Genomic DNA, 27,173 nt, shown 5'->3' with positions numbered 1-27,173 from the left:
GGGGTGATGGGACCTACTTTGAGGGTCTGTTAGGACAAGGGGAGAGGGTGCAGCACAAACTAAGTGGGGTCTGAGCTGCAGTTACTGCCATGAACTTCAGGCATCTTGCTTTCTTTCAGAGGAAAAATTAAGACCTTCCTATACTCCAGGTTTTCCACTTTCTTTCCCTCCATACCCCTCCCCGACCCCCAACAGGGTCTTGTCATTGAGAAATGGAACTATCACGGGTTTGGGGGCCTTTCACCCTCACCTCTGTGAGATGATACAAAATCTGCTGGCATTACTCTGAACCTTGCCTTTGACAGCAACCTGAAGACCTTGAACTGTCACCCTAAGACTACCAGAAAGCACTGGCACGTGACATGTTCAGAGAACAATAAACAGTGTTCACGTATCACATCCTCTTGATCATCACTACTTTTGTTCCACAGAAACCTCAAAGGTGTTTCCTTTAAGACTGGTCTCCATGGGAGGAAGGAAGAGAGAAATAAAGAAACAAAAAATGAAATATGAAGACTATGAGCAGCTGTAATTTGTATAAAACACCACACTTTCTTTCATAGGAAAATTATGTTTAATGCATTGATCCAGACCCCGGCTGGTGGCCGGGTGGTGCCTCCCCTCTGCGGAGGCCCTCAGTAAGGAAGCCACCTCTGGGCGCTCCCTCTCCTGGCCTGCTGCCTGGGTTACGAATGGATCCTGATTAAGGGCAAAGATTATCTTTCAGACTTTGGGATACTTTCCCAGAGGCACAGCTGCAGCCCCTGAAACTCTGTTCTAATGGTTTGTTGCCTCATTTTTAAAATGGCATAGAATGTGCCGCTACAGAAGAGAAATCCTCTACCTGAAACCCGCAGAGGCTCAGTGGGAATAAAGAATCTGGAAAGGTCACGGAGGGGGTCAAAAAAGGCTCTTTCTTCTGTGGCCACAGGGGGTTTATTGTTGCTGGTGCCCAAACTGGAAAAGGAATAGCAGGAGATTAATAATTGAAATGTTGCTATTATTGGCTTTCTAAACTATTTGTGGGTTATTCTTTCCCTGGAGTCATCATGCCTGTAAGCAGCTCAAAAGATAGAGAGATTTAACACGCACTGAGAAAATGCCTACTACAGCCAGACGCTTTACATAGACTCGCTTCTAATGGAGCCCTGGCACACTCTAATAAGGCTTTTAAAACAACAACAACAACAACAATGAAGCTCAGACAAGTTAAGTAACATGCCCAAAGCCATATAGTTAGATTCAACCCCAGGTTTCTATGATTCAAGTACCATAGTGTCCAGTCTCAGGGATAAAATTAATTAACGAGCCTTGATTCACCCCTGAAATGGGGTGGAAGGAAAACAATATTTATATTTACTCATTTTAAAAATATAAAACATAAACACAGGAAAAGATATTTTTGAACGTGTGTCATCAAATTCTTTTAATGGAAGATGATTCAGAATCCATTTCTTGGTTGGTGTCTTCAGGCCCATCTGATGACGGGCCTCAGCATCACAGTTTGGGAAAGTCTGACTGTTATGAGCCAACACTAGTGGACACAGCACAGCTCAGCTGTGTGCAGTGGAACAATCGTGGAATTTAGGGTCCTCCAGCCCAGAACCCACGGCACTATAAACCTTTGTGGTTGGCCTTTGCACTACATATTGAAAAAAGCTTTGCTAAGCAAGTTGATGGAGTAAACACCGTTGCAAGGCGAATGTTTAACTTTCTAAAGAAAACAAACCTTTTTAAAGGAGTTTGACTTGATCAGTACCAACCCATTGAAAACTAATGTGCTATTTATAAACCGATCCTTAAAAGCAAGTCGTAAAAGACTGATTACACTTTCCTACCCATTAATCCATATTACCAAACATACACAGTTTCAAAGAGAGCATTTCCCTCTAAATACCTGGCAGTGGAGGATGCTCCGTGAATGCAATCCAGCCTTCATGCCAATCTCAACTTGGGGCAACTGCACCCCATTTAAACAAATGAGTACACCCCTGAATTCCAGCTGAAATGCCTCACCTGTCATTAGTCTTCTCCTAAGAACCCCACGATCACTCTTAGTAACTCGAAAACTATTAGAAATCAATTCCTCTTGCAGAATTCCACAGAAAAAGCTCCGCTCCTTCAGGATCCCCACAGGAGTCCATATGCTCTAATAGGGATATGGTAAAAATCAGGTTCACTAAATCCAGTGGATGTCACCAAGGAGGGAAAACGGTGGTCACTGGCATCTTAGAGGCACTCATCATGGGAAGTGACTGTGGGTTCCAGCAATGCAGTGCTTGATTATGGGGGTCACCTGTCTGTTTCAGAGAATAACCAGCAGTCTCTTTCAAAAAAGACCTAGGTCTAGGCTTGTGCTGAGTGATGCTGGACTGGTTCAGGAGGGGTGGGGAGGAAGACTAAGAAAAGAATTATAAAGATGGGCAGAAACTCTTGCAGAATCAAAGGGTGCAAAGCACAGGAATAATTAAGAGAACACACAGACAAGACTGACAGAAACCTAGGGTTGATGCAGGGACCAGGTAGGTCACCTGGGTCACAGAAGGCAGGCTTGCAAATAAAAGGAGCGAGCTCCTGAGACCTTTGAGATCTGTGATTATTCTTGAACCACAACATCTTACACACCCACAGCCCTTTATCTGGTGTGATGCACTAAAAGAACACCGTAGTGAGAATTGGAGTGCCAAGTCTTAGCCTCGGGGGTCTGGCCTACATTCCACATGGATTTAGAATGAAAGGAACAAGAGAAGAACAGCCCAGTTCCCAAGATGGCTTTACACAAAGTTGACAAAATACATCCCAACCCACATTCCCCGCCCCTGGCGAAAGGGAAAGCAGCCGTTGTACTATAGTTCTGAATTCAATGCCAAGTTCCTTCTCTAATGCTCACCCGGAGTGTCCAGCAGAGGGAGTCTCAAAGAGGTACTTAATAAAGAGAAAATTGTTTCATTTTAACACTCCATAGACAGTGGGAGCATTGACTATAGCCCCCTCCCATAGACACAGGAACAATGAATGCCCGACTGGGTCCTGCTAGCATGTTCACAGAGCCACCGGCTCGCTCTGTGCTGTGTGGTGGAGTGATCAGAAATTTCGTTTTGTTTTGTCGAATGGGTAAATGGACCTTGTGTTCTTCAGAATCAAAGAGGAAAGCCCCTGGAATAACATCGCTCTGTTGCCTTCTAAACAGGCCCCTTTGTTTCTAAGAGTCTGAAAAAAAATATTTACAGTCCATAGGTTATTTACAGCCTCGTTACACAGGGCCTGACTGGTAACTTTATTCCATCCAGAAACCTAATTCATTTGGAGCCCTGGAACTAATAACAGATTTTCTTTTCAGATAAGTTTTTTTTTTAAATCTGCCTTTATAACAGAGATAAAACTATTAATGCGTTCCCTGTCTCACTCGCCAGGACTGTTCTCCGGATTTATAGGAGGATTAAAATCTCCTCTGCTCACCCCTCCTCTCCGTTCCACACAAACCCTTGCCGGTCTCATTTGCTATTTCATCCACAGAATATCTGAACAAAACCGAAAGAAAAGCCAGACGGACTGACGCTCAAAGTATGTAAAGGCTGCTATTTCAATGATTTCATGTGAAAAACATTTTCACGATGAAAATGACTGGAAAATTAAGCACACTTTTGTTCAAAATTCCTCCTACTATAAGCACACAAAACACACCGAAGTGTAAAAACTTAGTTGATTCCGGTTTGATTTCTGGCTGGAAGCTGACAGAACTGACTGAAGAGAAACGAAAGAGAGAGCAAGGAGAACATAGTGCTTGTGCCTTCCGTTCTTTTCTTTCTTCCTAAAGACAGATCAGATCAGAAGAAGGACCCAACGCCAGGTGAAGGTGCACCACGAAGGTCTACCCAGACCGATCGAGACAAACGTCTTGGCTGCCTCCCCGACTTGAAAACCTAAACTACATTTTCCCTTACACACGCTAATGCGGGGAGATTTTAGCCTATTTCATTGTTCTCCCTGGGTCTCTAATGGACTTTTCCTCTCCCTCAAACCCCGTCTCACCACCTAGCCCCATACATTCCAATTCGACCCCCCAAAATCAGAGGCTCTCGAAGAATAAAGGCGCGTGGGGTGGGAGTGGAGAGAAATCGGAAGGGGAGCTGTGAGGACAGAGTGCAAAGCACATCATCCTAAAGGTAATTTTCTTGGGGGGAGGGGGGTGGGAATAAAAACTCCATCGCATCACCTTTATTTATTACGACAATAAATAAAAAGCACCGTCATGGATCTGTCTTTTCCCCGGCGCCCCCTCCCAATTTCTTTTCTTCGGTCAGGAGCCCACCCTCGCACCCCCCCCCCCCCCGCCTCTTTCTCCACCCTGGAAATAAGATCTGTTCGATTCCGGATCCCGGTCGTTGGCCGGGCGAGGGAGGGGGTGGCGGGGAGGGGCGGGCAGCAGGTTCGAGCCCCGGGGGTGGGGCGCGGAGGCCGGGCGCCCGGGGGCTGCGGGCCGGGGGCTGCCCGGCGAGGGGCCGCGGGCAGAACAAAGCTGCGGGGGCCGCGGCGGCAGGGCGGCGCGGGGCAAGCGGGGTCGGCGGGCCGGCGCCCCTTACCTTCGTACACGGGGGCCATCGGGGCCGGGGTGTCCGCGATTCATGGCAACGGAGAAGGGAACGCGGCGCGCGAGCTCGGCCCCCCCAGCCTCAGTCGGAATCTGCCATCTTGAGCCTGTGTCTCCGCTCTCGGCGCAGCCGGGGCCGCCAGCGCCCGCATCACCGCCTCACTTGGCCGGCGCCGGGGGAGGGGGCCGGGCGCCGCCGCCGCCGCCGCCGCGGCCCGGGCCCTGCGCGGGGCTCCGGGGCGGCCGGGCGGGCGGGCGCAGCGGCCGAGGCCGAGGGCCGAGCGGCCGCGGCCCCCGAGCGGGTCCGCGGTGGGGCGGGAGCCGGGGCGGGCAGCGCGCGGCCAGTCCCCGGCCGGAGCTCAGCTCAGCATGGCTGTGTGTGGGGGCTTCGGCAAAAGTTGCACGGGAGGCGGAGGAGGGGCGGGAGGGGCGGGAGGGGCGGGAGGAGCCGGAGGAGGGGCGGGGGGCGGGGGCCGGGGGCGGGAGCGGCGGCCGAGCGCGAGCGAACGAGCGAGCCGCGGAGAGCGGAGTCCGCGCGCAATCGAGCGCCGATGGCACGGATGCGAGGCGGGGAAGGCCGAGCGGAGGGCAGGAGCCGGCCGAGGGGGCGGGGGGGGGGGCGCGGATGAAAGGAAGCGAGCGAGGGAGGCTTGGCAGCGCTGGTGTGCACACACTTCGATTCTGATTGGCAAAGGAGAGCCGGTCCGCAGAGGCAGCAACCAGAACTTTGTGTGCGCGCGTGCTGGGCGGGAGGGGGAAGAGGCTAGAAAGGGAGCCCCCGGCCGGCAGGGTCTCGCCCAAATCTCACCTGGTTGGCGCTCCCTGAGATAGGTGTGGGCCGAATGAATGGAGGAGTGGGCGCACGCTGTCCTCGGAGGGCGGATGAGTGCGTGGAGGAGCTTTTGAAATCCAAATGAGGTCAGGGATGCAGAAGCCATTCAACGCTTAAGAAATGCAGCTCCCGGGTGGTCGCTGGATTCCTGCGGGAATCTGGTTTCCACCCGGTCCTCGCGTCTACGGTGTCCTGAGGGCACCCCATCCTCTCCATCACCTGGACGGGTGATTTCCACTGACTTGTTCCCAGGCCTCTGCCTTCCTCAACACTCTATCCGAACAGGGCTTCAACGAAACATTCTCCAGACTCCCCAGCCCGGAGCCTCGCGGGTTCACTCCTGCAGCTTCTTGGACTCTTTGATAGGATTCCCTGCCATCGCCCCCAACTTAAGAAGACTTGAGTCTCTTCTTAGGCAGTGTTTTTAAAACTGTGGGTCGTGACACATTAATTGATAAGAGAAATTCAGCGGAAGGCAACCAGCTCTTTAAAATAATGAAACATACTAGAATAGAAAATATTAGACTCCAACTGCCCTTAATAAGAGTCACAATTTGTTTCATAAACCTTTCATTTCAGTTGTATATACTGGACAACTGTACCGGACTATGATATAAGTTGTATTTCTTGCTGTGGGCCATAGATCAAGAAAGTTTAAAATCTGTATTTTGGGTGTGGAAAATAATGAACAAACCCATCATTTTCCCACTACCTCTGATCCTTCCCAACCTCCATACCCTGCAACACCCCCTACAAAAGAAAAAAAAAAAAAAAACACCCAAAACCTCAAAGACAAGACTTTCACACACCTAGCTGTGCTAGTAGCACATCAGCCCCCCCCCTTTGTCTCAGAATGACCTTTTCCTCTGCCATCTTTCTTGCCCCCATACTCAGTGCTACACTTCCCACTGCTTCTTTTTGCCTAATGTCACACACATTTGCAGAATCCTAGACTACCGTTACTAGAAGGGGCCTCAGAGATCGTCTGGGCCAGCCCTGCCCTTTTAGAATTGAAAAGATGAAGCCCAGGGAAATAGTGTATTGCCCAGTATTACATAGCATTAAATCTTGGGGTCAGGCTCTAGGCTCCCACTCTGGTGTTTTTTAGGTTCATACTGTTCATCCCTTCCTTCTCTCCCTCTGCCATCTGAAACTGGTCCCAGCCCAGTTTACCCTAAGCACTTAAGCACTTCCACCTTCATAACACACAGTTCTGACCATGCCATGCTCCTGCTAACATCCTTCAAGGACTCAATCTGCACATAGGGCTGAGATTCCTAGCTCCTTGGTTCTTAATCAAGGCAGGCAGGCTCTGCTTACCTTGCCAAGCACTTGAGTTCAGCAAGTCACTGCCTCTCCAGCCAGACTGGTTTACTCGTGGTCCTCTGCCAGCCTTGCCCATCTGTGCCTTTGTGCCTTTGTCCACGCTGCTACTTTCCCAGCGAGGATGCCTCCTCTGTCTTCTCTCTTTAACCAGATTCTACCTGTGCCTGACTCATTTCCTCCACAAAACAGTCTGAGGCAGCACAATATGAAGACAGATCTGGGTTCAGATCCCAGCTCTTCCACTTAGTAGCTGTGTGAACTTGGGCAAATTCTTTAATCTCTCAGAGCTTCCGTTTCTGCATCTTGATTATAATAAGACTAATAATAATGTTCTTCCCTTGTACCTGTAAGTCTGTATTGTGACCTTTACCAATACAGGTATTATCTCTCTTCCCCTTTTCAGTGCTGCTCAATAGAACTTCCTGTGATGATGGAAGTGGAACCATTTGTGGCTGTAGAACACATGAAATGTGGCTAGTGTGACTGAGGAACTGAATTTTTCATTTTAATTCATTTTGATAGCTAACAGATGGCTAGTGGCCACCATACTGGATAACGCATCTCTAAACTGTAAGCTCAGTGCGGACAGAAACCATCTTGCTCCACGGTATATTCCCAGCAATGAACACATTGCCTGGCACATGGAAGGTACAAACATTTGTTAGATGAATAATAGCTCGCATTTATTACACACTCACTTGTGCCAAGCACAACACAGGAACGTGGTGTAACTTATTTCATACAGTCTTTGCCACAGCCCCTGAGGTGGGATTAGGTTAGAGTTTGTGAAGAGGGCTGGCAGATAATATAGTTCAATAAAAGGTGGTTATTGTTATCATGCAAAACTCTCTGTGACCAATCCAACTGATTTTTATCTCTTCTTCCTCTAGGCTTACAGGACAGTTCCTGCCTGTCACACACTGTTGTCCTATGCATACCCCAGCCTAGAGGACTGACTCTCCTCTTCTGTCTCAGTGCCCTGTCCCCATGAGTGGGTTGGCAGCATCTTGGGGCAGGAGCCGTGGCGTATTTGTGTGGAAGTCCCTCGGCTCAGAGCTTGCACTGATTAGTGTCTAGTAGTTGCCTCTAACTCTGTCTCAGCTGCTGTCTAGCTGTGAGGGACTCTAGGCAGTCTCTCACTCTGGAATACCTCCTCTGTCCTCCCCAAATTTGTATGTTGAAATCCTAACCCCCAGTACCTTAGAATGTGACTGTGTTTGGAGATGGGGTCTTTAAAGAGGTAACTGAGTTAAAAGCGGGTCATTCGGGTGGACACCAAGCCAATATGACTGGTATCCTTGTAAGAAAAGAATTAGAACAGAGACACACAGAGGAAGGGCCTCTTGAAGACAGAGGGAGAAGGTGGCTATCTGCAAGCCAGGGAGAGAGGTCTTAGAAGAAACCAACCCTGTCTACCCTTTGACCTCAGAGCATCCAGAACTAGGAGAAAATACATTTTGGTTGCTAAAGCCACATGGTCTGAGGTACTTCAGTGTGACAGCCCAAGCAAACCAATATACCCCCACAGAAGGTGCATTAAGATGAAAAAAGTGTGCTCGTGTCAACGGAAAACATCTTGAGGTTGGCCTCCTCCCCACAGAAGGGGAACCGTCCTGGGTGTGGAAATGGAGTCCAATGACAGGAGAACATGATGGAGCCCACCCCGACACAGACCACCATGACTGAAGCTGAACCCATGTGATGCACAACTTCAGTAGAAAACGTACAGCTCAGCTGATACACTTGGCATCATATAGATGGGACATGTTATTTAAATAGACTGAGATATGTCTTCATGAATTGGCAGATTGGGTCCACCTACCTGTCTCCCTTTCCTCCAGTAACTGCAGGCAGGTGAGAGAGGGATTAAAAACCCTGTCCCTGAGGGAGAGCCTGAGAGCGGAAGGGAGTCTGAGACAGAGCCCCGCGGAACACCAGTGTTTGAAAGGTGGGAAGAGGGAAAAGGACAGGGGAGGGCAAGGAAGGAGGAGGACCACCTGGATGGGCTGGTGCCTCGACTTCCTCCCTAGGAAGATCATTGCAAAGGGAGGTGAGGTCAGCGGTGCTGAGTGCTAGTGAGAGTTCACCCACGATACAAGCGGGAAGCATCCATAGGACTGGGCAACAGGAGTTACATTAGTGCCTTTAATAAGACTAATTATGGGGCAAATGTAGGGTTCTTAAATTCAGTCTGAAAAGAACGTGTAATGTTTGATGGAGGCGGGGAGATGGGAGGAGAGGTGGAGGACTAGGGAGGCGCCAGAAGAGGGCACTAGAGAGCATTCCAGGTGGACAGCGTGACCAAAGTCCAGGGATGAGACCATGAGCCGGTTCCAGGAGCTAGCACGTCTGGCTTAAAGATAGTATGCATCGTATTTTATTTATTTAATAAACACATTAGTGCTTAGTGTTCTAAGAAGTTTCCAAGTATCAGCTCATTTAACAAATCCAGTATTTTACACCATATAGAACTCTAGGTGGCCAAAGACCATTTAACTTCAGTACCCTATGAGAGACATAATAAAGGCAAGAGAACTAGAAAGGATTTAGTAACCATCTACGCCAGTTACCTCTTCCTAATTTGTCTTTCTACAAAATAGTGCAAGTAATAGCTTTCTCAGGGGTTAGCAGAGTAACATGGGGGAGCTTGGACCTCGTTTCAAGTTCATTTTGCCTGCAGGACAAGTGACAAAGGGTCTTTTCTTCATTTATGCCTGAGGTTGTGAAAATGCACATCATCACGATATCCTCATCTCTTTTTGGTGCACACATTCAGGTGTGCGTCCCTGGTTCTTACTCTCAGGGTGTTTCCAGTACGATGTCTGTCCAGGTTCTGCCTTATTCAGACTTGGTGTGTGTTGCCCTCATTTTCCTTCCTGGTCCTTATTTCTGTATCAGAGCCTGTGGTTTTGTCTTCCAGGATGTGCCTAGTGGGAGGCTGTTCGCCATTTTTTTTTTAATTGATATTCACTCAGTTAGAATGTATCGATTTCTGGTATACTTTTCAGGATTCGTCTTTGGCAGTCATGCTTCTCTTTAGGTCTCTTGCTCCCTGCCTGTGTTTTCCTGTCTCTGACAATGTATCTGTCTCCTTTTATGTTTCTCTGTATCCTTCTAGCTCTTCCACACATTATTTCTTCTCTTTCTCCTTTCCTCTCTTTTTGTGATTCTGTTTCTTCACAAGTCATAATACAGGCCTATATTTGTTTTAGTTATTCTTAAGAACTTGCTTTATATTTCTACTTTAAACCTTTGATTGCCTTAAATGATACATTTTGTAAGGAACTGGGGTTTAATGACTATAGGACTCCTTAAACCAGAGCTTCAGTGGCAGGACATTGCACCAGCAGAGGATATGAAAGGGCAGACGTTGCATTCAAATTAGGAGCAACAGGAGCTGTGGCTTTAAGGGCAAAGGGCAGAGCAAGGCTTGGCAGGGAGAAGAGAATCTGATTGTGGAAATGGCAGCCTTGGAGGAATTACACTGGCAAAATCAGGGGAATAGGGAAACATAGTTCATTTCCTGCTTCTTCTTCTAGAAGAAAAATGATCAGACACCTGAACAGGGATACAGGAAAGGCAAAGAGAGGTGGGAAAGGCATTCAGCAGGAAAGAGTTATGGGGGGGGGGGGGACCCAAAACCAAAAACCACAATCAGCTTATGAATATAATGTGATATAGACACAGAAAATAGGGCAGTTTTGTTGGAGGTGTCAGGAACAGCAGATTAGGATGAATATGCACATGAGAAGCAGTTCAGAGAAGCAATCCAGCCTCGCAGAGAAACGTCTGTGATGAGGGAAGAAGGGTGATAGTTTGGTTGGCCTGACATGCGGTCCAGGCTAAACTGGGGCACACCAGGAGGTTGTGGTGGAGAGAGAAGCCTCTAGCTCAAGAGTGGATGTAGAAAGGAGGGTAGACCCAGGAGAGCTCTTTTAAAAGGACCCTGTTAAGCCAAATTAAACTGAGCTCAGTGATTACTCAGTGGGCCTGTGCGTTTCTGTGCTGTGCAAAGTTTGTGTCATAAAGTCTCCTCCCACTGGCGTGAAGGAGCTTGTCCCGGTGTGGCAATTCCTGGAGTGAGATTGACCATAATCCGAGAGGGCTGTTAGGGCTCTCTTAGAGCAGAGGGCTCTTTGCTCTGACGTTCCGTGAACTCTTCCACGCCAAATCCAGTGCCCTTTTTCAACCCCTCCCTGCTTGATCTCTAGACAAACATTAGTGAGACTCTGTTAATCCCTTCTTCCTTCTGGAATCAGTCCCCTTCCTTTTCATAACCATGCACTTTTGAAATTTCCCTTCAACTTTCCCGGTCATTCCTTCTCTCTCTCTTTCTTGCTTTCTTCTTTTTTTAACCAAGAAATTCAATTCATCAAATGTTCAGCAACTGACTAGGATGTCTTAGAGTCTACAGCAGGAACTGGGAGTCAAAAGGGAGTCAGCCACAGCCCCCGCTTTCAAGGAGCTCACATTCAAAACCACCAGGGAAAAGTACAATACAGTATGATGAGCCTGGCAATTACAGGATGCACAGAGTCAAAAGCTGGCACAGAGGGACAAATGGCAAGGAGCATGTTTAAGGGACGGGAGGAGAGGGTGTCTGTGTCCAGCAGCATGAATTCTGGCAGGGGGACAGGAAGTAGAAAGGCACGTGTGTCCAGGCTCTGTAAGAAGTCAGAATATTGCTAAACACAAAGAGCAAGGCCCAGGCACTGGTCAGGGATGAGGCTGAAGAGAGAGGTAGAGTCCTGAATGCCAAGTTCAGGAATTTGTGCTTATTCTATATGTGCCAGGTGTGAGGAGAAACTGAGTTCAATTTTGAACCTGTTGAGTTTAAGTTTCCTATGAGATATTCAGATAGGGATGCTCAGTGGCCAAGTGAATGTCAGGGGCTGAGGGATCAAAAAAATGTTTGAATCATCAATAAATTATGGGGCTAATCCACAGGAGTGGGGAGATCACACAGGGAGAGGTTACACATGGTGGTGTTTCTCAAAGTGTGGTCCTTGGGCCACCTGCAGCAAAACCCCACAGAGGCTTTCTAAAGATGCAGATTCCTCAGGTGGAACCCAAAACTCAGGAATCTCTGGGGGTGGATCCTGGGAATCTGCATTTTAAATTCACTCCCTAGGGGATACAGTTATAACACGGAAGTTCACCAGCCACCAGTATGAAGCAGCCACTGATATGAGAAGCTAAGAGGTTTTAGGATGTAACTTAGAAGGGGAGAGACCTAATTATTTAAGAGGCTGTGTGGTTTCCTCTAGGGTTGGGTGCCAACTCAGAGTCCTGACATCTTGGAGATGAAATGACTTGGAACCACTAATTTCCAGGCTTCTTGTTAAGTGAGAGGAGTGAGGTCTTTATTAATCCACCTCCAGCTGGGCATCCCATAACTTACAGCTAACAGCATCTTAATTTGTATAAGAAAGAATTTAATTGTGTCATTTCCAGATAGTGTTTTATTATAGTCTACATGTAGATTTTAAGAAAATATTTCAGCAGCCTCAAAGTGTAATTTTTGAAAAATCAAAGGATCTTTTGTCATGGAATTCTGAGGATTTTCACTATATATGTGAGATGAATTTGAATTTTTAAAGAATTTCTTCTGAAACATGGCAGTATCTTCAGCTCCCTTTCCATTTGCTCCAGGTGCTACACTTAATCAACATTCGGAACCTGCTGACCTGCTTATCTTTTCTTGAGGAGACACAGACTGCCTGGCTGATCTGAGCTAGTTTGTCTGGTTAAGTTGGATGTTTTGATAGAAGGCAGAACAACAACAAAAAGTAAGATCTCTTTTTAGTGTTCTTGAATCTCCTCATATTCTTTGGACACTGTTTTGTTGATTCTAAACTCCTGGATGTTCAATCCTGTGTTAAATAACCTCTGAGAGGGGCAGGTGGTGAACGGCAGGGCGGGGTCAGAGTTCTTTCATCAGGAAAACAGGCTGATGAATAACAAAAACACGCTATCACTGGGCACCTCAGTCTGAACTTTGGGCAAAGCCAGGGCTGTGACTGGGGATGGCCCAGGGTGCTACAATGGGTTCAACAGGGCGTCTGGTGTGAGACCGACACTGCCCACACTGTCCCCTTACCCCTGCCGTCCTCCACCATTTTTCCGTACCCACTGTTCTTAAACTTTGTGTTGCATGAACTCCTTGGACAGTCTGGTGGAACCTAGGGACCATTTCTCTGAGTGATGCTTTTTGATGCATTTTTAGAAAATCAGGTTACCAAAGAAACTATATTGAGATACAGTTACCAAATAAATGTTTATTGATACATTAAACAATGTGATCTAACTGCAGGGCCAATAGTTACAAAGTAGTGATGAGAGTAAACTAGTTCAAGATACCTCTACCAACTGTGATATAAAAATATCTGTGACTTCCACTGGTAACAAAGTCACAGGAACTGCACTCACTCCTGTGGCTGGTTGCCTAAGTCAGACTTTAAGATTTCAGGTTAATGAAATTGAAGAAGTTATTTTTCCCCATCCAAGTTCACAGATCCCATGAATTTTGTCCATGAACTCCTTGCGGATATGGGACCCCAAGGTAAGAATTCCTGCCCTTATCCTGTTGTGCTAGCTTTCTACATGATATTTGTTTCCTAACATCATGTATTACTCACTTATTTTTTAAGTTCATTTTTTAAATTGTCTGATCCTCTTTGCTAAAACGTAAGTTCCGCAAAGTCAGGAGTCTCTGTTTTGTTTGCTGATGTATCCCGCGAATCCGGAAGCGTGTCCGGCACTTACTCGAGGCCCCGTGAACACTGGTGGCGGGAACGAGGCCCGCGGGCTCCGGCTCTGAGCCGAGGCAGGGGCGCGAGTTCTCTCGTCTTCTCTCTTATTTCCCTTCCTCCTCTCTTCCTTCTGTGTTCTCTAACTTCTTCCTTTTATCTTCACAATCTCTCTCTCCTTCCCTTTCTCTTTCACGATCCTCTCTTCTCTCTCTCTCATTCGACAAGTTTGTGCAGCCGCCTTCCGTACCCACGGGTTCCGCATCCTCCGAGTTCACCAACCGCAGTAGCAATGTCTATTTATAGGGAGCGCCGACTGACCTGTGCCACTCTATAGCAGGGACTTGAGCCTCTGCTGACTTTGGTATCCTTAGTGGGTCCTTAAATCAGTCCCCCATGGAGACCGATGGTACCGACAATACGATTGTGACAAGGCAGACCCAGGCCTCGGGCCCTGAGAGTTCATCACCCACTGGGCAGTGGCTGAGGATGTGACCTTTAGGACAAACCCAAGTTTAGCGTCTGCCTCTACATCGAATGTGTGGTGTGACCTTGGGCAAACCTCTTAACTTCTCTGTGACTTGTTTTCTTTTACATCATTGATTCACTGATAAGTCAATCATTAGAGGGCTTACTGTGTGCCGGTGCTGGGCTAGGTACCTGCAGTCTAGTGGGGAGGGAGGCGAGCAAACCCACAGCAATGTGGTGTGATGGATGCCCTCGTGGGCAGAGGGCAAGTGCTGTAGGAGGGTAACGCATGAAATTCTGAGCCCCATGAAATTCAATCTTAGAGCCATCGTCAAGGACAGTCCATCAGCTCCAAGTAACTTCAAATGATTTTTTTTTTTTTGCATTTCTAGAAGAACACTAAGGGGGGTGGGGTGTTCAAAGTGTTTGACAAGAATAATTAAATCGCCTTTTATTCTACCCTTAGATTTTATTTTCTTCTCCTAGAACTTCGTTGTGTGGACTGACTTAAACTCTTGCTTTCCTTTTGGGGTTGAAGGAAGAGGGCAGGGCAGAAACTTCATAGCTAACAGTTTCAGGGTTCTCTCTGGTAGACACTGAAAAAGAGAGGGCTGTGGATGCCCCCTTAGAGTTGATTTTGCCCAGACATTCCAAGGACGTGATTTGTAAGCCAAACACTGAAGGTTGAAGAGGGCAGGGGAGTGTTCCTGGCAGCATGGAGGTCTGGAGGAGGAGAGATCATGGCCCTTAACTGGGAGAATTCAGTCTACCTGGAGCATAAGGGATGAGTCGGAGGCTGGCAAGAGAGAGAGTAATGGGGAAGGAGGGATGGAGGGAGATCAGAGGGGTAGTGGGGCCAAGCTATGCAAGGCCTTAAAAACCTCATTATAGTGTTGGGACATGTCCAGAGATAATGGGAAGTTAGGGAGTGACAAGATCAGGGTTTTTAAAAGCCCTAATTGGCTGCAGAGTGGGAACAGATCACAGGCCATAAGATTAGGAGGCAAAGGATGAGAAAGACCTGGACCATGGTGATGGCATTAGGAGAAATGACTGGTTTCAAAAGACATTCCAGAGTTGGGGTCTACAAGACTAGTAGTATGGGCAGCAGAGGAAGTGTGATGGGTGAAATTACGCTCTCCACCAAAAAAAAAAAAAAAAAAAAAAGATTACTTGAAGTCCTAACCCTCAATACCTTAGAGTGTGACCTTATTTGGAAATTGAACCATTACAGATTAAATTAAGATGAGGTCATCCTGCAGTGGCATGATGTCCACTCCACTACTTCAATATAAGTGATGTCCTTATAAGAAGATGGCCATGTGAAGACAGTGAACTGGAGGGGTACATCCTCAGGCCAAGGAACACTAAAGATTGCCAGAGAACCACGAGAAGTTCAAGGAAGGATTCCCCTCCAGGGTTCAGAGGGCGTGTGGCCCTGTAGACACCTTGACGTCAGACTTCTTGCCTCTGGAACTATGAGATGGTGCACTGCTAGTGCTTAAGTCACGAAGTTTGTGGTATTTTGTTACAGCAGCTCTAGGAAACTAATACGGGAGGTGGTCAAGCCACACCAGAGTGGTGGACATTTAGACTGCTCCAAACTTTCATTATTATAAACATTACAGGGCAAGAGGAGCTGGAAAATGTGAACACAAATTGAAAGGAAAACTCCAAAGTGCTTCAGATCGATTCAGAAATGCCCCACAGCTGCTGCTGGAACTCAGCCTCCTGGCTCCCTGGCTCTGCTGGGTGATTTAGATGAGGTGATGCCTGTACAGTTGCTGTGTACACAGAAAGTGCTCTGAGTATGTTCAAGCTTGTGTTCACGTTACTTAAATAAAAACACAAGGCCATGTGTTGGAGTTGTCCACACAGATAGTTCCCACCCACAGGCCTGATGACACAATTTGTGGAGCCCAGTGCAAGTAGAAAATATAGGTTCCCTTGTCCAGAAATTACTCAGAACTTCAGGAAAGTGTCAGCAGAACATCCAGCCAAGCACACAGCCCTGGGCACCTGCCCTTGGGAGCCAGAGCCAAACCCACGTGGGGGCCTTAGAAGGCTGAGCTGCACCCAGAGCACCATGGGATTGAACCGAAGGGAAGAGGAGAGGAGAGGAGGAAAGGCTTAGGGCTGGGAATGGGGGCATGAACGTGGTGCACTGAATGGAGAGTGTCCTGCCCAAAGGGGGACAGAGGTCAGGCAAGAGTGAGTTTAGACAGTTTGAGACAGTTCAGCTGGGCCTGTATTGGGGAGGGCCTTGAGTGCCGAGCAGAGATATTTGACTCTATTTCTATAAGCAATGGAGAAGCACTGAATATTTTTGAGCAGGAGTCCAAGTTGGTAGTGAGTGAAAAATGGAAAAGTTGGGAAACAAAAGCTATAAGGCTTTGAGTCTGGACAAGTATCACCTTATAAACTGTTATCAAAAGAAGCCATAACCCCTCTCCTAGTTCTGCACACATCACACCTGCCTATTTGCAGATGAGTGTCCTTACCGTGGTGGTGTGTCATTCCAACCTGGTTTAGCACCCCCTCCCCCGACAAACATATTCACCTTTTGGTCTGTAATAGTTTGAGAAATTATAGAAAATGCCTATACTTTTAGTATCTTTTTTATTAATGAAATGTCCAGTATGGAGGTTCCTTAAAAAACTAAAATAGACTTACCATATGATCCAGAAATCCCACTCCTGGGAATATATCCAGAGAAAAATATGATTTGAAAAGATACACACCCCAATGTTCACAGCAGCACTATTTACAATAGCCAGGACATGGAAACAACCTAAATGTCCATTGACAGAAGAATGGATAAAGAAGATGTGGTATATATATACACTGGATATATAGTAACTCAGTCATAAAAAATAATAAAATAATGCCATGTGTAGCAACATGGATGGACCTGGAGATTGTCATTCTAAGTAAAGTAAGCCAGGAAGAGAAAGAAAAATACCATATGATATCACTTATATGTGGAATCTAAAAATAAACCAAAAAAATGCATAAGTGAACTTATTTACAAAATAGAAACAGGCTCACAGACATAGAAAACAAACTTATGGTTACCAGTGGGGAAAGTGGGTGTTAAAGGGATAAATTGGGAGCTCGAGATTTGCAGATACCAACTACTATACATAAAACTGAGAAACAACAAGTTTATAATCTATAGCACAGCGAACTATATTCAATATCTTATAATAGTTTATAATGAAAAAGAATATGAAAGCGAATGTATGTATGTCTATGTATGACTGAACTATTATGCTGTACACGAGAAATTGACACAACATTGTAAACTGACCATACTTCAATAAAAGAGAATGCAATTTTTTAAAAAGATCTTAAAAAAAAAAGTGTCCAACACAGTGACTAGAATTTGATGATCTTTTACTACGGTCTCAAATCCCTGTTTCCCGTAAGAGTATTTCTTTTCTAGAGTAGTTTTAGGTTTGTGCATGTAGTTCTAGATCAATTCCTCCTTCTCCCCACCCTCAGCCTTAACCTCTGCGTTGTCATCTGAGTCATATGGTTAGTCAGACCCCCGGGTGCAATGCCAAAGGCATTTGTTTATATGTTCCATCATCTCCTCCTCATCATAAAATGTACAAATATCTCTACAATAGCTTCTCTTTATCCCACATACCTGCAACCACACGGCCATCAGTCTATCCCAAATGGCTGCATCAAGATTTTAGGCTTACCGAATAATTTGTCTTAGCTAGAGAGTCAATGCAGCTTTAGTTTAAAATGCAAGAAGGGACCAGGAGGGTCCTCTGGGTTTCCTGCTTGAATGAAATATTCAAACTTCCACTACATCTACTACTACTATTAACAGTATGGTGATGATTTTTGAAAATGGGAACAATTCAAGTCCTGTTAATTTCTTTTCATCCTCCTTTCTTTTACTTCCCTAACTGGCTTCTCTTCATCTTTTATTCTACTTTTCAAGCAAGCACAAATGAAATAATTATTTAGAAAATCTCCCCTCCTGTCAAGACAACAAAACCTGTTTAGAGTGTGTGATCAGGCCAGAGCCACTGACAAAAAGACAATGCTCAAAAAGAGAAACGATTTCTTAAACTCTTGGAGAAAAGAAATCAAGTTTGCACTGTGATCAAACTAAATTAAGTTCTGCGGTAGTAAGGAAAAATTTTAATGTCAGATCATTTTTCCCCTTGCTCCTGGGTATTCATTCTCATGGATCAGGTGGGTGGTTCAGGTCTCCTTATTAAATTTGCATGAATAGTGGATGTTAAGAGAATGTGGAACAATGATTGTATCACTGATTGATACAGGTTCTGGATTTTATATCTGGTTATTCATTTAAAAAAAAATAAAACCCAATAAATGAAACCACAACTACATATAGTGGAAGCCATTGCCTCCTTAAGTATCCCAGCTGCTGTAACAGATAAAAGCTGACAATGGTCTGACACAGTGGAAGCTGATTTACAACAGTCCAGAGTGGGTGTTTAGCACGCAGCCTTACATGTAAGGATGCAGGGACCCAGGCTTCCCCCACTGGTGTGTGGGATCTCAGAGTCCTTTGCTTCCAGCTGTCAGTCAGCAGGAGGGAATGAAGGGTCCCAGAGGGAGGTTTCTACGAGCCAGCCTAGCAGTCATGTCCCTATCTTCTGTCCTCACTCCAAGGGCGATGACTCAGTCACGTGACTACATCTAACCACAAGGGGGCTGAGAAATGGGTCTATGTGAGTGTCCAAGAGAAGAAGAGCAGGTTACAGAGAACATCTCACAGTCTCTGAACTGCCAGGGGTCCAGTTTCCGCACGGGGTCACATTCAAAGAAACAGGTTCGGCCACAAGAAATAGCCAAAATTAAAAAGTTAAACTTAAACCCTAGCTGCTGTCATTCAAGAAAGCTTTAAAGAAGAATTATATTCCTTTTTTTTTTTTTTTTTTGGTTGGGGGTGGAATTAGGTTTTTAATTATTTATTTATTTTGATGGAGGGACTGGGGATTGAACCCAGGACCTCATCATGCTAAGCATGCAGTTCTACCACTGAGCTATACCCTCCCTCCAAGAATTATATTCTTAATGCACACATTCTGATGTCTCAATCTTTGCATGTGTATATCCTATACATGTGGTCGCTACCTCCCCCAAATCTCTCCTTCTACTCCGAGCTCCCGAATCTCTTTGCAACTTGGATCACTTGGACTTTTTCCTCCCTTTCACCTTAATTGTGCCTCACTTAACCCTCTGGGCTTCAATTTCCCCATCTGTGGAATGAGACACTTCATCCAAATGACCTTCAGGTATTCAATGCTCAACGAGTATGTATTAAGTGCCCACCAGGCTAGACCAGCTCTGACATTCTCAAAGGCTATGCAAAGGGCAAAATGCTTAAATCGGGGACTTTCCCCCACAGTGGCAAAAGTCTCATATGACTCTGCATCCCATGGGTTTGTTCAACAGCCTCTTCGTGTAATGAGGAGACAGATTTTTCTGAAAAAAGAAAAAGAAAAAGAAAAAGAAGGTCCTTATCTTTGTGTCATGAAGAAATGGTCAAGACAATTCACTGCAATTCATGAGAAACAGCTCACAGAACTAGAACCAGCATTTCTTTCACAAAGGCACCCCCACTGTGGGGAACCCAGTTTACAGAAGCAAAAATGTCAACATCTAACAAGATAGGCACAGAAGTGTTTAATACCTTATGGTTTAATACTTTATTGTTATTGCAGTGGCCAAAGACTAGACTTGATCTGAAGCAGGACCCTGGGTACATCTACCCCACCATGGGATATGACGCAGCTACCAACGAGTTTGAGTTATATTCACTGACCTAGAGGGAGTGTCCACGGCATATGAAGTGAGAACAGTAGGTTTCAGAGTACAGTGCCTCACATAAGCCCACATTTATAAAAAGAAATTGAAGATCCCTAACTGTGTTGCGTGTCTTCATAGCATCCTGGTGAAACGTGCAGAAGGCTGCTCACCCTAGTCTTGCCAAGTCTATTACGACAAGAGCGGAGAGTGGAGACTGTGGCAGAGATGTGAGATTATTCACTTTGTTCACACATTTTTGGAGCGGGGTTTTTCCCCCATTTCTTGCCATGATCACATACTTTGGAATTAAAAGAATTTCAAGTATGACTTTAAAATATTAAACAAAGATGGATTTTATAATGACATATATAAATGAGTGGTAGTTTTCATGAAATTTAGAAAAAGTAAGTGAAGAGGAAGATTGTGTCTGTGGGTCTCCATCCCATAATATTCTTTCCCCTGGGAAAGCAATTTCCAAAGCAGAGCAGGACTTGGGACTTGTGCGTGTATCAGGCTATGTTATTCCCCATGGAAAATGCACCCTGAGACTCTGATTCCATGCCTAGCAAGCTATCCCCTCATTAGAAATGTAATTTATCAGCTTTGTGTATACCAGAAGGTAAGTGCCCTGGACCTAAATATTTGGACTGTAGCTCACTCACTCTAAATTAATACACTAGTGCTGTGATTTGGAGAAAAAACAAAGCTAGTCTGTGGTTTGGTTAGAATGGATAAACTCATCAGCTCCTAATGACTCTTGGTTAAACTGAAAAAATAGAGTTATCAAAACCACAAGGCTGAGAACTGGACCCTGGCTCCACAAGATTCTGTAGAGATACAATCTCTAGGAGGCGGAAGAGCCTACCAGCCTCACTCATGATCTGTCTGGTGGTTAGTTTCCAGCCTGTGTTATCACCCACTCTCTTGTCTTTATTCTCTCTGCTGTTCCCAGAGGCTGAAGGCCCTGTCTATTAGGCGATTTACTATAGAACTTGGCCCAGCATGTACATAGAGTGTATTGACAATAAAAACAAACAGACAAATTTAAACAGTAATAGCCATGTGGGTGGCTATCCTTCAGGAATTCCACGAAGCAAAGTTGGGTGAATGGTCCCCTTCAGCCCCAGGGAGGTGGGGCAGTGAGCAAGGTCAGGCAACTTGTCTACTTAGACAGTCAGAGGTGACAAGTCTGCTCTGAGCCAGGGCTTTGGCTACTGGGTCAACTCTGTTGCAAAAGATGAACAACTGTCATTCCCCTCTTCCAAAAGAGATGTCTTGGAAAATGCACTTTTTAAGTAGTGAGCATCATTTGGTATTATTTGAGGCCCAGGTAGGAGGCCATCAATAGGAAATAAGGCAAAATGGTAAAAGAAAGATGCAACTCTATCTGATCTACACCAAGAAGATCATGTGGGTTATTTGTCTGCAGTCTGCCTAATTCATGGCTAATTAAGCAAGATGTTCAGATCAGATCACCAGTTTCTACATGTGTAATCAAATGGTTAACTGCGGGGTGAATAGCATAAACTAAAACTTTGTGAGGAAGAAAAATGGCATAAAACATCCCTGCCATATCCTCATAGACAATGGTACATTTAAAAAGCATTTATTGACCACCTACTATGTGCCAGACACTGTTTTAGTGCATGGCATACATCAGTGAACACCTTTGTCTCACAATCTTGTAGTAAAAGACCAAACAGAGACTCAGAAGAAATGAACAAGCAAATAATATCAAGGCAGCATGTGATACGGGCCAAATGAAAGATTCATATTATAAATTCTATTGACTTTTAGGAGATGGAAAGATCACAGTCTGCTGAAATAGTCAAGAAAGGCTTAAATTTTGAGCCAGACATTTAAGGATGGATCTGATTTAAGAAAGCAGAGAAGGAAAGGAAACGTATTTCATAGGAGATGGGACAGCATAATAGCAGGGGCATTTACAAAGCGCTTCACAGTTTGCAGAGCATTTTTGCAACCATGTTGAAGAGGTGGAAGTGAGCAAAGGTTTCCAGAGCCAAGTGCTGAGATCAAGCTGACTTAGCAGAAGGGAACCATCCCTCCTGCCCCTCCACCTTCCTTCTCTTTCTTGATCAGGGCTCATGGTTTCACACGGACTTTCTGATCTAAAGCCCTTCCGTAGGGAAGTTTCTCCACAGAGAAGAGGCAAAGGGAACTGGGAAGGTGTATTCTTTCAGATATCGTGTGTGTGTGTGTGTGTGTGTGTGTGTGTGTGTGTGTGTGTGTGTGTGCACACACTCGCACATGTGCCAACTAACAGCTGGCATGGGACACTTTCTATTGGGATGAAAAGATATTACCCCAAATTAAACAACTCCTGGACTTTGAAGGACCTCCCTTTCTTAGCCAGCCTTACTTCTCATCCCTTTCTAGTTCATAGTAGATCTGTTCTTCCTCCCTCTCTATCAGCCCCATCTAGCATTCCTCCGCCTACTCTTGCTGTAGGCTCCTTGCTCAACCAGACCAGGTCCTACCACCACCCTTCAGGTTTCAGATCAAGCCCTACCCCCTTACTAGCTCTTCTGCATCTATACGTGCAACAGGTGATTATTGGCACTGCTCCTCATCTCTGAAATGGTTCTTACTATTGGGAGGAGGTGTAACATATCCCTTTGAGATTTTGATGAATGCTTTGGACCGTGGACACATATATACACACACACACACAAATATGTGCAATTTCAAGGAGACTCATGTTCCCCTGAGAATATTGCTTTTCCAGAAGCAATATTTGTTTGGTGCAAACCATAGATTTCAGTGCTTAATATATACTTTCATATTATTTTGTCTAACATATGTCTTATTGTCATAATTAGACTAAACTTGAAAATAAAGCTATTTTAGAATTTTCTAGTAGCCCTCTTAGAACTACGTAGAATGTGGAGCACATTGGAGGTATATACTAATAACTTAAAAAATGGATAAACAAATGGTGGTACATCCATGCAATGGAATATTATTATTCAGTGATGAAAACAAATGAGCTATCAAGCCACAACCTTAGATGGAACCTTAGATACATATTGATAAATGAAAGAAGCCAGTCTGTAAAGGCTACATGCTGTGTAATTCCAACTATATGACACACTGGAAGAGCAAGCCTAGGGGGATATGTAAAAGATCTGTGGTTTCCAGGGATTCAAGGGGAGGGATAGATAAATAGGTAAACCACAGGGGACTTCCAGGGCAGTGAAACTATTCTGTCTGACACTGTAATGGTGGATACAGGTCATTATACATTTGTCAAAACCTTTAAAATGTACAACACAAAGAGCGAAACGTAGTATAAACTATGGACTTTAGTTAATGATGTATCAGTATTGGCTTGTCAGTTGCAACAAATGTACTACACTAAGGTAAGAAGTTAGCAAGAGCGGAAACTGGAGGAGGGTGATATGGGAACTCTGAAATTTCTGCTTATTTTTCTGTAAAATTTCTAAATTTCTAAAACTGTTTCAAAAATAAAGTCTACTAATTTTTTTTTTTAAAAGAAGAGTTTCAGATTTTGACTTTAGCCTCTAATGACCATTAGGATAAAGAATACGCAAGTCCTAATGCCATGCATGTATTTTAGCTTTTCAAAGGTTGTAGCTACTGGTGTTAAATCAGTTAAACTTGCTGCTTGTCATCATGTCGATACACTATCCAGAATTTTTAAATGAACTAACCAAATTAGTAAAATATGTTATCATGATACAGACTCAGTCCAGTCCTGATGTCAGTGAAAGATTCAACGTTTAACACACAGATTTCAACATGAAAATACAATTCGTGAAAGTATAATTAGTGAGTGTTAGACGTAAATGGAAGGAAGAGCCACCAAGACGTGGTTGTCATTGAAAAGACATTTTTTTTTTTCCTGGTCTGTCTCTATATTCCTAACAGAAGCTTTGAGGAAAAGCCATGTCTACCTGGAACAAAACGAATATTTGAAGCCACAAAACATCAGTTTGGTGAGTAAAGGGCCAAATTCAGTGTCTTGTTCTCAACTTTGAAAGAACACAGGGGTAACTGACCCAGGAAACTTCTCCCCCGAGGTTATGCCCAAATTGATTATTCTGAGGTCAGCCAAGGATTTTGGCCATGGTATTAGCCATTTGACCCATTGATTCTTACATAATATCATCTTGTTTGTTTTTTTAAAAGGTTAAATTGATGGACTGAATCATTCGAAAGTCCTGTTATTCTGTCCATCTTAACAAAGTTAAGCATGTAGTGATCCAGCTGGTCGGGTAGAAAGTGATCTGTTATGAGATGGGGAAAAAGGAAAGTTTTGAGGACACTGGGGGAAAGGAAAGTTTTTCCCCCTTACTCTGCCAGCCTCTCCTATCTCAAATACATCTCCCAACTCTTTACCTTCTTATCTGCTCTTTGGCTTTGGGGTAAAGAGGGAGAGAGAGAGAAGAGTTACGTAAAGGGTCAGCAAATGAAGGCTCCCTGGTGATCTGAGTGTCACTCTGAGGTCCTCTGCGTCCACTCACAACTGAGGATACAGTGGACCCCGTACTCAAGCTTCTCAAGAAGGACCACACTGCCCTCTCAATGACCCCTGACCTCAACCACTCTCTGGTCATGCAAAGCATTAATTTGATTCTCTTTATTATCTTCTTCAATAATTATAAAAAATAATGTTTTCCAGATAAAACCAAGAGCCTGCTGGCTTCAACCCTTCTCCTTGAACATTCATGATATGCATTCAGAGTGCATAGCCTGGGGGTCGCCATTGTGTACACACAATAAATCTTAGTTTATCTGGAATCCAGGCAGTCTTGAAGCTTAGATGACAAGGATTTTTTTTTTCTTTTAACAGACAGAAGTCAGGGAGGGCAGTCATTGCTCAGACAATGAGATTCCAGCAAGTGCTGTTCTGAATCTATGAGCTCCGTAGGGGAGAAGATGGATGAGCAGGCAAACAGAGACAGAAGACAAGCAAGCCAGAGGGAAAGAAAGAAGTCGGTGAAGCAGGAAGAGAAAAAGGCATTAAAGGGGAGGAAAATAAGAAATGGGAGCCAACGGAGGGGGAGAAGGGCACTGTCTGCAGGGATGGAAAATGGGAGAGAGAACAGGGAGACGGAGTGGGTGGAGCCAAGCTTTTTTCATTGTGCTGTGCACAGGGGCAGCCAGGTATATTGTTCTGCAAACCACATTATTAGCTGCCTACCATATGGCTTCTGAGATATGTGGGGAAAGCAAAGGCAGAAAATAAAACCTTAGTCGGTTGTGCTAACACTGGAAAAAGTCTGTAAATTTTGAGAAGTGTGGGACTAGAAACCCTCTAGGTGGGAGATCAGTGTCTTTGTACATTTCATATACCAAGGCTCAAAGAGGACGTTTTCCCCAAACCACGGTTTCAAATGAAGTTGCTTCAAACCAGCCATAATTCACATTCCTAATGGTGACCCTGAAGCGTGGCAAGAACCTAAAGGAAACTTCCGAATTTTCAAAGATGAGTTAAGTTGACTGTGGTTTGACTAGTGAATGCAGTATGAGTGTTACGTGTATGTTGCTGTCTCCTCATTTTTGGAAGATTGTGAATCCACACGTGAAAGATGGAATCATCCTCAATTACCTAGCATGCGGCCCATTTGGCAACCAGTCTGGACCTTAGATCTTTGTTCTGATGGGGTAACTGTATTTATTGTCCAGTGGACCTTTTCATCTGAGAGCCCTGTCATCATTTTAAAACATTATCAGAAATAGCCTCATCTCTCCACACGTCCTTTTCTGGAACATTGGCACCATTCATCTCACCTCTGATTCTCTTTTATCTCCGCTGGCTGTCCAATATTTCTTCAAAATATCTCAGTCCCTCCCTCATCATTCTCACTGCCCTGGATTAAACCCAGGTTCTTATTTACTGGCCTCCCTCGCCACTCCTTTATTCACCAGCCTGCACATCCTGGAACAACTTTCTCAACATTGCCTTCATCTGGGTCTGGTCTCAGAGCCTAGGTCTCCCAGTTCCCCTGGAAGCCTGCCTAGACTGCCCTGCCCAATTTACTACCAAGTCTTACCTGCTCATTTTTGGCCACCCTCTAACCACATCTCCTTCTCCAGTGGGGAGCTAGGTTCCACGCCAGAAACTTGTGGATCATCCTGTATTCCCTCTTCTCCCTTAAACCCTCCATCATCAGTCCTTGCAGATTTCACCCCAGTGAGTTTACCCAGCTCCCCCTTCTTATCTCCATGGTCACCACCCTAGTTCAGGCAATGCCACCTCTTGTTGAGACTCCTAACAAAACCTCCTCACTCTTCTCCCTGCTCCCCTTTGACCCCCAATCCATTCTCCATGCAGTGGCCTGGAAGCAATCTTTGAAGATGCAAATCAGGTCATGCCATCTCACCAGTGGCTTCTCACTGCAATTAGGATAAAAATGTAACCCCCTACTGTCCCTCCAAGGTTCTGCATGACTTGCTCCCTGCCCCGTTCCCCTAGACCTCACGTCACCTGACCACACTGGCCTCACCATGCTTTCCCACCTTGCCCAGGCTCTCTGCCCACAGCCCGTAGGGACCACCTCCTCTCTACTGGAATGGCAGGCTCCTTTTCAGCTCTCAGCTCTTGGCTTCAGTATCACATCTATCACATCTTCAGGGAAGACCTTCTGGACCTTCCTAAGTACCATCATCCCACTTCCCACCATCATTCTTATGACCATGTGTATTTCTTACAAACTTTTCATTGTAATTTGCAGTTATTTTGTTTACTTGTGTTTGGTCTGTCTGCCCTCTGGACTCTAAGTTCCATGTCTATCTTATGGACGATCATTTCCCCAGCTTCAAAATAATGCTCAATATATGTTAGCTGTTATAATGACTATCTTATAACTTATTATGTTATTATGAATTATTATTATATTAGTATATATTATTATTAAACTATTATTTATGTTTCTTGATGACTCCAGACTTCGTGGTTAGAATATCCTCGCTTCCAGCTAAAGATGTCTGTCTTTTCTCACCTCCCCTTGTGTCTTCTGGTACCCTCTCCAGTGGGATCCTGCCTATCCTAAATTTTCAGTCTTTTCCCATCAACTGTTTAATTTTTTTTTTTACTTTAAAAAACTCCCATATGACTCAACACCATCATTCTTCTTTTTTTAATACAAACCTGCCACAGGAATGGTCTATACCTAACTGTATTTCCTCACTCTCATTTATTTCTTCCCTATATTCAACTTCTTCCTATCAAGTGCTTTTCGTTACTCCAAATTAATTTCAGAAGCAGTTTTTAGTAAGTTTCCAAAATAATCCCACTGGCATTTTACCCAGGATTACATCAACTTCAGCTAGTTAGTTTCATTAGTTTGAGGGGATCTATATCTCTGCAATATGGAATTCCTCTTAAGGTTGCAATGCATTTTTCCATTCATGCATTTTTAAA

At 44.9% G+C, this 27,173-nt stretch overlaps 1 protein-coding gene across 9 annotated transcripts in view; it reads right to left on the bottom strand.

Annotated features, from left to right (window-relative positions):
• The window catches only part of HIPK2 (homeodomain interacting protein kinase 2), a 181,422-nt gene extending 176,644 nt beyond the window's left edge, over positions 1-4,778 (bottom strand). For 6 of the 9 annotated variants that reach the window (XM_064487308.1, XM_064487312.1, XM_064487311.1 and 3 more), the window contains exon 1: positions 4,584-4,777. In XM_064487308.1, coding sequence (XP_064343378.1) covers positions 4,584-4,602 — 19 coding nt within the window. In that variant the 5' untranslated portion in view covers positions 4,603-4,777. Of the gene's footprint in view, positions 1-4,583 lie in introns of all 9 variants that reach the window. The other 3 variants (XR_010381577.1, XM_064487314.1, XM_064487309.1) reach the window with 2 other exon arrangements.
• Between the last annotated feature and the right edge of the window lie 22,395 nt (positions 4,779-27,173).

Source organism: Camelus dromedarius, chromosome 7 (genome assembly GCF_036321535.1).
Source record: "Camelus dromedarius isolate mCamDro1 chromosome 7, mCamDro1.pat, whole genome shotgun sequence".
Classification (NCBI taxonomy): Eukaryota; Metazoa; Chordata; class Mammalia; order Artiodactyla; family Camelidae; genus Camelus; species Camelus dromedarius.
The sequence above is the reverse complement of the archived record's forward strand: the minus strand, read 5'-3'. Positions and strand labels throughout refer to the sequence as shown.